At 29.4% G+C, this 11,456-nt stretch overlaps 1 protein-coding gene across 12 annotated transcripts in view; it reads right to left on the minus strand.

Moving 5' to 3' along the window:
• LOC127284003 (calcium/calmodulin-dependent protein kinase type II alpha chain) overlaps positions 1-2,415 on the minus strand; it is a 194,742-nt gene extending 192,327 nt beyond the window's left edge. For 2 of the 12 annotated variants that reach the window (XM_051309258.1, XM_051309259.1), the window contains exon 1: positions 1,755-2,403. In XM_051309258.1, coding sequence (XP_051165215.1) covers positions 1,755-1,819 — 65 coding nt within the window. In that variant the 5' untranslated portion in view covers positions 1,820-2,403. Of the gene's footprint in view, positions 1-1,754 lie in introns of all 12 variants that reach the window. The other 10 variants (XM_051309261.1, XM_051309262.1, XM_051309257.1 and 7 more) reach the window with 9 other exon arrangements.
• Positions 2,416-11,456: the final 9,041 nt, after the last annotated feature.

The raw sequence follows: 11,456 nt of genomic DNA on the forward strand, positions 1-11,456 counted from the left end.
TTGAAATTCTATACTCTATACGAAGAGAATCACCCATACAGTAGATATAAAAAATAAGATTCGTTAGAGAGCATTGACTTATTAAAAAAAAAATAGTGTAAATCAAAAGCGATCAATGATATTGTAAAAGAACAATGCAAAAAAAAGCTATGATATCCGGGTGTGGAGGATTACTAGTAGGAGTTGATGAGGAAGTCACTGAGCAACCACCTGCAGCAAGGCGAGCTTTGTATTGATTCGGTGACAGTTCTGAGCGTAGCGAAAGCCTCATCAAAGACCGGCTTGGTGGATAGCAACGGCGACGAAGAGACGAAGCTTAGGAACGTGGCCAGCCACCCTAGCTTATATATATATAGCTTGGAGCGGCAGTCTGATGAGCTTAAATATAACCGAAATGCAACTCAGGGTGTCACCCACAAGCTAAGATACACGAGAGAATGACGTCTAAGATGAAAAAAAAGGAGGAAAAAAATCAAAAGAATTATTGAAAAAAAATTTTTAAAAAATTTTAATATTCTTTTAGCAATAATTCACCTGAATCATTAATTTCAATTGAATTAAAAACCGCAAAATAGTTTAAAAATAGATGAGAATTTTAAAGTAGCAATGGCCGCGAAAGTTATAAGAACAATTGAATGCCAAACGGATTTTAATGACAGCAGCATGTATAGAGACAGTTCGAAAAGGTACGAAGACCAGTGGGTCAAAATCAAGGTCAACTGAAGGGAATATGAAACTAGAAGGGCAAATCGAAAGTTAAGGAAAGTGAGGAAGCTTCGTGTAAGAATAATAAATGTTTAATGATAAAAGAAAAAATTTCATGAGAATTTTTTATATAGAGAGGGAAAAATATTTTTCAATAGAATGAAAAAAAAATATATTTCATAGTAAGGCAGAAAAACATAGAAATGTTTAGATCAATGGAAGCAAAAAAAAAAAAAAAAAGAGAGCAAAGGGAAAACAAATGTGGGGGATGATTCGGAGGGGTAAGTAGGCGACACTAAGTGCAATGAACTTTGAAGGGGAAAAGCACGACTGAATGTGTCAGAAGCACATGGCAGTAATGTGAATGTTATTATTTAAAAAAGAGATTTAAAAGTGCATTGTAAAAAAAGAGGCTAAAAAAAGTTATACACTTGCCTATTTTAAACTAATCTACTATAAAGGAAGATATGAAGAAAATAACCAAAAAAATAGTAGTCGGAATAGTAAATGAAGTGAAGACAGGGTAAAGAAGAAAAATATTCGAAATAGTTTAATGAAAAATCTATCTAGTATTAGCTAAAATAATAATTTCTAAATGAAGAAGAAGAAGAAAATGACTGCCTATTAGAAAGGGTAGTTAAGGGGTAGTTTTTATGTTAGAAGAAGTAAAGCGTCGAGGTGGTCGACACGAGTGGTGGCAGACATGGCCGACAGCGCCGCATCGTCTGCTATAGTGGAAGGCGGAATTGCATATATATAAAGAGATACTATCTGTTAAAGCTTTTAAACGTATATAGATAGCTCTGTGCGTTAGGGACTTGCAAATTTAAAGTGAAAAGAAGGGGGTCTCTCTCGTGTGTGGAGATATTATGAGGTATGAGTGTGAGGAACAGAGAGGGAGTGGTAGAGGCTTAGCAAAACGACGATATATAGTAACTCGTATATAGTGGCAGAAGAGAGGGACATGGGTCGAGAGTTGACTTGACACGCGAGTTTCTTATCGCATTAAATGTGCGTTTATTTGCCATTTAAATTTTTCATTTACTTACTTGCCAAGTTCCCCATTAAGATCGTAGTTGTCACTAAACCGCGTGCAAGCTGCTGGGGCAGCCATTCCGGAAACTACCACAGTGGATATTTAAACCACTATATAACCGAATAAACCAGGCCCACTAACTACGGCACACGTTCTACAAAAGCTAGAAGGGAAAAAGTTCGCAGGTCAAATCCGATCAATAAAGACAGAGCGAGAATGAGAGCGTGTGTTTTCTAGTGGACGTGACGCCTTGTCTGCGGGGCCTTGCTACCCTCGCACCGGTGGCTCGGATCACGGACGCGCCAGCGATGATTATAACTCGTGTCAATTTAAATAAGAAATTTTTCGAACTGGCGTCCGCACTGCTCGCCGGCGGAACGTCGACTGACTCGCGTAGTCGGCACCGCGCCGCGACGAGTCGCGCAGCCAACCTAGCGCCAATCACTCGAGGGGATATCGTGGCGCGTTTAAATTTAGAACTAAGGATGAATCCACCGCACATACAGGGTTGAATGTCGTTCTTGTCGATATCGACGTCTTTGAAAGAGCTGCCCCCTGAGATGCCGGGGTTGTTTTTTTTTTTTTATTTATTTACTATTGAAAAACAGGTGATATTAGTAGCGACCTACAAAAGCGCTCGCAATGGGATACACGCTACAACTCAAGTTTCCTTTCCCTTCCTTTTCGGGCCTATGTCCCTTCTAAGCCCTCGTTTCAGGAGCGATGTCGAACCCCGACCGTGAAAAGCTTATGAACGCACGCGCCTGACCAACGACGCACCTTCACTACTTAAAATGATTCCAGTACCGTAACCAGTAGACCCGGATACTATTGAATATACTTGTATATAACAAAAAAAGTTTCAATTCTAAATAGTCGATAGACAAGTCTAATTTTTTTTTTTAGATATTTTTTTTAAAGAGAAATCGGACAGACATTCTGAACAAAAAGTTAATCTAAATGCATTATTCCGATTTTTGAAATAGAATTTTTTTTCAGACGAAGTATGCAGATTTATATTTTAAACAAAATGATTCATTGAAAATTGATGAAAATGATAAAAAATTTACATTTAGAAACGATTTTATAATTTGAGTTCAAACAGACAATCGTTTCGAAATGGCAATTTTTTTAATTTTCATCCAATTTTCAATGATTCATTTTATTTAAAATTCTGCACACTTCGTCTGAAAAAAATTACACTAAAATATGTGTTTTCAATTTTAAAAATCGAAATAATGCATTTGGACTAACTTTTTTTCAGACTGTCTGTTCGATTCCTCCTTAAATACGAGAAATGAAATTTTATACACGAACTTCTCTAAGACTTTTGCTAAAAATGACCACGGCATTATTATCCAGAATCTTCTGTTTGGCTATGCTTATTAATTTAATTACGCCGTTACAATCATACCTAACTATATGCAATCTTATTCTATATTTTTCCTTTAATTCGCTCGCGAAAATACGTACACGAAAAAAATTTCGAGACGTCAAACGTGCCGATGTCAATGTAAACCTACAGTACATTTCATTATGTACGTCTTCCGTGCTAGTTTGGCACAAACACTGTACAAAAGGTAAGGCAGATACGCAAAAGTGGCACAGATGACGTGCAAAATGAATGTACTGCAGGTTGACATTGGCATGTCTGACGTCTCGAAATTTTTTCCGTGTATGTATACCAAGTTTGAACATCCTACCTCTAAAACTGTAAAAGTTGAGGGGGACACACGCTTTTTTCCGAAATTTCGAGTTTTTGTAATATAACTTATATTCAATTCAATTCCAATTGGATTTGCTATAATTTTCGTTTAATCTACTCTCGAAAATATGTATGTATACCAAGTTTGAGCTAAATCGGTTGAAATGACTGGGTTTTGGAGGGGGGGACATGATTTTGTGAACGGACATGAATGATACCATAAGGGTTCCGTTCAGGTTCACTGCGTGAATGGAACCCTAAAAAATTAAAGCGGAGTCTATATTCATTACATGGACGGAGAATTTTGATTGTTTTCGAGTTCTGGCCGTCAATATGAACGCCAATTTTTCTGACTGACTCTCTAGACCTCGGAGGCAGACGTTGTCATGTCAAAAAATACAACTAAATTTTTTGTAATAAAATTTTTCCAATAAATTAAAATATTTACCTGATTGATTTGGTTTTGTTTAGTAGTAAAGTATTTACCTTAATAACAAATTTTCAGCTTCAAGGAGATTCTTTCAAACTAAATAGCTCTCGGAGATCCCTACTTTCAAGTTAAATTTCCATTCAGAAAATGTGAAAAATAACCGTAAAAATAGACCGAGTTCCAAAAAGTCTGAATATGAAGAATTCGGTGTCCTTCAAGATACCTATTTTTACTTTTATCCTATTTTTACTTTTATCCTTATTTTTGAAGTACGTAACACCACAAGCCATCGAGGACAAAATCTGCAAAAAGAAAAATTAAAATACTGTCAACGCTGTACTAATATGTAGTTAAATCTTTAACCGGTCGGTAATATAGAAAGCTATAAAATATTTCATTTCCAAAGTTGACAAAAATAAGTATGGCATCGAGACTAAACCTGAAGTAATCGAATAACACAAAAATCTTGAAAATATGACTGATAGTTTTCGAGAACTCGGCGTCGATATGAACACCAATTTTTCTGGACTCCCTCGACCTCGGAGTAAGACGTGATATCAAAAATGTTTATTATAAACAAATTCTATTGCAAACAAATTAAGTTTACTTGAGAATTTCAAAACAATAATCAAACCTACTGTTACTGTAAAAAAATTGAGCAAGTACGAGTTGAACTAGCTCTAAAACCGAGGGTTCCGTACACAAATACCAACTCGATAGTATGAATAATGGATGAATTTCTTTTTTATTAAAAAAAATATATATATAAATCAGCGCCCCCGAAAACCCTCGAGTAGTAATTTTCCTGAGAGTAGCTCAACTTTTTAAAGTGTTAACTTATGTTTTTATGACTGCAAACTTTAAACTCGTTTTTCTTGAAACTGAATTTTTAAAAATGGTCGGAAGGATTATTGCCATAGTTTTTAATGGATTTACCTGAAATTTAGACTGCAGCTTCAGGACACTATTCTTTAGGGAAATACGTGGGATTTTTTTATTGGTTGATGCGTTTTGTGAACAATTTTGCAATATCACAATTTACAAAGAAATAATCGCATTCTATTCAAATAATTTGCAAAAGTTAGTTAAAATTTTTAATAGGTTTCTTAATTTTAATTACATTTTTTTAATTACTATTCACTGATTGTGAGATGTAGAAAATCAAGAAAAAACGCAATCTATTTTTCTGATTAGAAGTGACGCATTGGAAGTTAAATTTTTTGTTTCTTACTGTCTTCAAGTCGTATAATTAAAGTTAATTTTTGTCTAGTGCTTTTGTCAAATAAAATTTCAAGACTTTTCCAGGTTAAAAATATTTTTTTCCAGGTATGTACTATTTTAATAAATAATGACAAAAATACATTAAATGTACAAATAAAAAAAAAATTTAATTTAATAAATTTAATTTTTGGCATTTTCAGGCATCGGGTCGAATTTAGAGAAAGAAAAAAGTCGTAATAGTCGATTTACATTTTAAGAAAACACAAAAAAGTTGCTTCTTGTATTTTTATATAAATACAATTAGTAAATATTTTATTATTATTATTATCAAACAATTGTAATAAATTGAAAAAAGAGTCGCATACATTGAAAAGAGTTGAAAAAGTCGTGCAATCCGAGGCCTGAATTTGGCAATGAGAATAAAAACGCTTACGAATTTTGTATTAACAAACGCGATTGGAAAAAAATTCTTACACAAAATACGAAAATTCCAGAACCTGATCAAAAATTCAAGAAATTTTCTAGGTTTTCCAGGTAAAAAAAAATTCAAGGATTTTTCCAGGATTTCAAGGGATTTCAGGTCGCTAGACACCCTGAATAATATTTGATTCATATACAACATATTAAATTTAATACCCCACCGCTTTAATACACTGAAAAAAATGTATAAAAAATTTCCATGTGTAGAAATTTTAGTAAATATTTTACTATATTTATATGGAAAAATGTGTCAAAATGTAAAAAAATTGGTATAAGAAAACATTAAAACTCAGAAAAAAGGTATTAAAATTACTAAAAATACTAATAAATACTTAAAAAAGTAATATTGATTACTATCAATTTTTTATATGCTGATAAAACTTGGTGCCAGTTTCAGCTTCATTTGTACTATAGGTTGAGAGCAACTCTTATCCTGATTTGGTGCGTCTAAAGCACTGTAAGGGACATCAGACGTACTGTAGGGGAAATAGGTTGCACCAAACCGTGATAATTGATGTCCATTTTAAAAGTAGAAAAATTTTTAAACTAACAAGTACAACCGGTGCACCAAAATTTTTTCCGTGCATAAATTGTAAAATATTTTTTACTAAAATTTCTACTATACTTATTGAAATTTCTTAAATATTTTTTGTCAGCGTAAAATCAATAGATAGCAGCTAAAAAGTCTACAAATTAACTGCAGATCATAAATTTCATTACTAAGAAGGAATCGGACAGACAGTCTGAACAAAAGTTAGACCAAATGCGTTATTTCGATTTTTGAAATAGAAAACACATATTTTAATGTAATTTTTTTCAGACGAAGTGTGCAGAATTATAGTTTAAACAAAATGAGTTATTGAAAATTGAAATTGAATGAAAATGACTCATTTTGTTTAAAATATAATTCTACACACTTCGTCTGAAAAAAATTACACTAAAATAAGTTTTTCTTTTTCAAAAATCGAAATAATGTATATTTGGACTCATTTTTGTTCAGACTGTCTGTCCGACTCCTCCTTTATTAAATATTTACTATTTTTTATATTTGACTTTTTAAAACAAAAATGTAAAAAATTAAAATGAAAAATGCCCATAGTAATGTTTGTAGTATTTGGCAACACGTAATGCACAAACGCTTCGTCGCAATTACACATGAGGCAACCTTACGCAAGACAATGAAATTTGGTCATTAATTGGTTTACCAAAGATGGGAATTCCTTTGTCTCTATTTCCATGTAGCGCTTTAAGCTGCTTTATGAAATATACTATTATGATAAAAGGAGGGAAAAAATTTATCTATCCATATAATTCCAAATATTTCGCAATGCATAATAGCAATTTATTATTTTTTTATTTTTGCAATTGGCTGTTTTCACTTATTTTCGCTCATATATAAATCTCCAAAAATAATTTAGAATGCGCGAAAAAAATTGAAAACTAATATAAAGTAACTATAAGCATTAGTCAATGTACTTGAAATAAGAAAATAAGGGTTCCATATAAATAAATGTTACCCTTTACAGGGTGATTTTTAAATTCCGGACCGCTAAATTTTTTTTTAACGGCATGTGGGAGAAACCCACGTGACCTAGTATGGGAAAATGTGTTTTGCAATATTCCAACTTTCTCTAAAATGAAAAAAATATTTTAGGCTAAAATTTTGAGGGTTCATAGATTTGGATACAATGCACCGCGCTGTTCACCTGAAAAAACTTAATTTTGCGTTTAATTATTTAAAAACTAAGTTTAAAAAGTTTAATTTTTAAAACGAAAATGACAAGAAAGATGACGGCGGATACACAGATGTTGCTTGAGTGTGTCAGTGCTCCAGAAAACAGCGCCAATTCTAGCAAGTGGCCGCTGAATCAACTATGATATAATACATTATTTTACTATTTATTGCTTTATTTTTATTATTTTTACGTTAAGTGAAGAACAGCCCTATGCTTTGCACCCTTATTTATCTAGTCTTAAATATTTTAACCTAAAATCTTTATTTATTTCAGAGAAAGTTGGAATCCACAAAAAAACGTCCTTTGCCCACATGGCCTTAATTCCACTTTTTTTTGTTTAAAAAACGAAAAAATATGATAATAAAATACTTTTAGGGAGTCCGGAAGATAAAAATCACCCTCTATAACAAACAATTTTACTTACACGATGTTCCGAAAAAGTATTGAATCAAGAATATTATGTTTAACTGAGGTTTAAAAAATTAAAATATTATTATTAATAAATATTTGGATTAAAAATTATCAATCACTACTATGTCAATAAAAACACAGTTGGCTCGGAGTGATTAATAATTTTCATCCAATATTTATTATTTTACCGAGTGATAAATTAATTTTTTTTTATTATTATTAAATTTTATTTAATCATCGTTATCACTGAAATTTATAAACAAGTGCACTGTTTTTTAAATATGGTTATTTGTTTAAGAAAATTATTTTTTAAAAAAATAATTATATTTAAAAAAACGATGCACCTGTTTAAAAATCCTAGCGTTGAAGATATTAATTATTATTTCCTGAAGAAAATAAGCCATCAGATTATTTGTGAAAAATTTTTTTGGAAATTAAATAATTTTTGTAAGTTTTAAATTTTGTTCTTGATAATTGGTATCAGTTCTTCCAATGAATACTATTTTAATTTTTTAAACATCAATTATTAAATATTTTTTCTGGAGGTCTGCAATTTTAGCTATGAACGTCCTTAATATTTTACATTTCGTATACAAGTTGATTTATTTCTTGGGCGAATTACATATTTTCTTGGATCAAGAACATATGCATTCATCCCAAACATAGTATATAGCAAAACAATCATTTTCTTGAACCAATGCCATAATTGATTTGTCCGTATTCAATTCCATGATTTATTTGAAACAAATAAAATTTTCTTGATTCAATACTATTTTTTTTGAAGATTTCTATAGAATTTTAACTTCGATATGACGAAATTGTTATAATTGTTAACAAATTATACTTATTTATAATCCCTAATACTTTTAGTACAAAATTGAATTTTTTCTTTTCAATAATATTGAATAAAAATTCAACAAATGTTATATCATATATGACATAAAAAATTATAAAAATAAAAATGATATAAAATTTAACTTTTTTTTTGACCCACAAAAAAATCCAACATTTTCGGAAACTAGGACCAAAAAAAATTACCTGTGTCTGGCCTTTTTGCTAGATCAAGTCGTTTGTGGTTTTTAGGGGTGAAAACAACCCCTGAATGAAAAGTGACAAGATATCTTTTAAAAATTATTAATTTTTTTATAAAACTTGGTATCTGGGGGTTTTTGGGGTCGTTGATTATTAATATGATATCAGATTTTCAAAATTCAAAATGGCGGATCCAATATGGCGGTCAAAATTTTAAGAAGTTATTAATTTTTTATTTTGGATCCGCCATTTTGAATTTTGAAAATCTGACATCAAATTAATAATCAGCGACCCCGAAAACCCCAGATACTAAATTTTATAAAATATTAATAATTTTTAAAAGATATCTTGTCACTTTTCATTTAGGGGTTATTTTCACCCCTAAAAACCACAAACGACTTGATCTAGCAAAACGGCCAGACACGGGTATTTTTTTTGGGTCTTAGTTTCCGAAAATGTTGGATTTTCTTGTGGGTCAAAAATCGTGTCGGACGGTGATATATTATGAAATAGTATAATATTATACAATTATACAAATTTTCTAATTATTATAATCTCTTAACTTTTCTTATCACCGCTTCACGAGAAATAATTCTAAATTTTTGGCTATGTTGAATTCCAAATATATAATCGAAACTTCCAATTACTTGTATAACTCTATGAAATGAAAATATATAGTTAATTTATTTTTTTCATATCAATTGTTTTCATTTAATCACTCTATTCAGTTATTGTTTCTGTTCGTTCTTAAATTTTTGGCTGCATTAAATTCCAAATAAAATTATAACTTCCAATTACTTGTATAACTCGATGAAATAAAAATATAATAAATTATAAAAAATTTATTTAAAAAATTTTTTAAATTAATATTATAACTCTGTTGAGTTATTGTTTCTATTTGTTCTTAAATTTGTAAATTCTCGACAAATTTGAAGAAAATAGATCTAAATTTTCAAATATATTTTATTACTTTTAGTATAGAAAAATGATATTTTAAAATTTAATCATTTAAAAAATAATTCATATACTTTTCATAAAATATTTAATTTAAACAAACAAACAAAATTTTATGTTTAAAGCTATAAAAATAAAAAATTTATTTTTCTGACTTTTGATTATGACACTGAAAGCTTTTAAACTTTATACAATTTCGAAACGTGAACCAAATATAAAAGAAATGTGCATATGAAGTTCAGAACACGTTCAAATGAACGAAATCAATTTTTTTAGTCTATAAATTTTTTTAAAATTACTACATCAATAAAAATAAAAAGGTTATACATTAAATATTTAATAAATTATTTATTTATTTTTCGATAGTGAAACCAATAAATTATCATAAAATTTAAAGTTAAAATACAAATTTTTCGTTCAATTGTTCAAGTATATTGCATCTCGATTTACATTTATAAACTATTTTTAAAATGGACAAATTAATCTAGAAAATATTAATATTAAATCGTGAATAAATTTATTCATCTTGTATTTAATTATTATATGAATTAAAATTTTTGCCAAATAATTAAAATAGCAACTTTTCTATATTCCATATTTTTAATAAAAAAAAAAAACGTTCTAAATTTTGTCAAGAAAAGAATACTTCAATTATTTTTTCTCATAATAATAAACCAAAAAATATTTTCCAACCAAATCGAGAAATTCTACTTATCGCTTTTCCCTTTTTTTCGCCATGGAATTTTCTACACATTGCAATTTTATTTGTTCAATTTACATTTTCCCATAAAAAAAAATATGTTCATAACCCCTATAAAATTATTTATTCTCAAATCATTTTTACCTTCTCCTGAAAGAGAAATAAATATAAGTATAAACCTATTCTCAACTTCACTCAACTTTGGAAATGTGCACAAAGAGATAAGAGATTTTTTTTTTTCTCGCACACTTGCAAACATTTTATTTTTTCAACACTCGTAATTGTGAATTCCTTTTTTTCTCCATTTAAACTATTTTAAATCAAAATACTATAGAAATAATGCAAAAAAAAGTTTCGTAAAAAATGAATAAAGAAAACCTAACCCCATTATAATGCAATTTTTCTTGCACGATTACACATTACTTGTGAAATATACATAAATCATTGTTTAATGATTAAATAGTAAAATATTATTACCTTCTGATGAGTAGAAATATGGATCTAAACTGTAAATATATTTATTATTATCACTTTTAGAAAAATAAAAGCACAAAACTGGAGGGTAGACGCTGAAAGTGACCGGAAATGCAAAGCGTCAAGATAGTGGTGGGCCCAAAGGATTCTGCGCATGCGTCGATCACATGGTCCCACCAAAGCTTTACTGGCGCGCAATTTAAAAATGAATTAACATTAAATACTTGAATTTTAATCATTTTTACAGAAAATAATTTTAAAAAAATTCTATTACAAGTTCTCTAAATTATTAGATGTGTGTTTGAAATTAAATTTATAGTGAATATACATTATTTTACGCAAAATAATTATATAATGAAAAATAAACATTTTTTGTTAATTTATTCAAATGTAAATATAAATTAGTTTAAAAAATTAACTTTTATATAAATACAATTTAAAATATACTTTTTTTTAAATATTCGTTTTTAGTAATAAAAATTAATAAAAAAATGGCAACAAACGAATATAAAAAAAAAATTAATATAAAATTTCAATGAATAAACATGAATTGAAAAAATTTTAATAATAAA

Source organism: Leptopilina boulardi, unplaced genomic scaffold (genome assembly GCF_019393585.1).
Source record: "Leptopilina boulardi isolate dan_hultmark-lab unplaced genomic scaffold, ZJU_Lbou_2.1 LbouV2_316, whole genome shotgun sequence".
In the NCBI taxonomy this organism is placed as follows: domain Eukaryota; kingdom Metazoa; phylum Arthropoda; class Insecta; order Hymenoptera; family Figitidae; genus Leptopilina; species Leptopilina boulardi.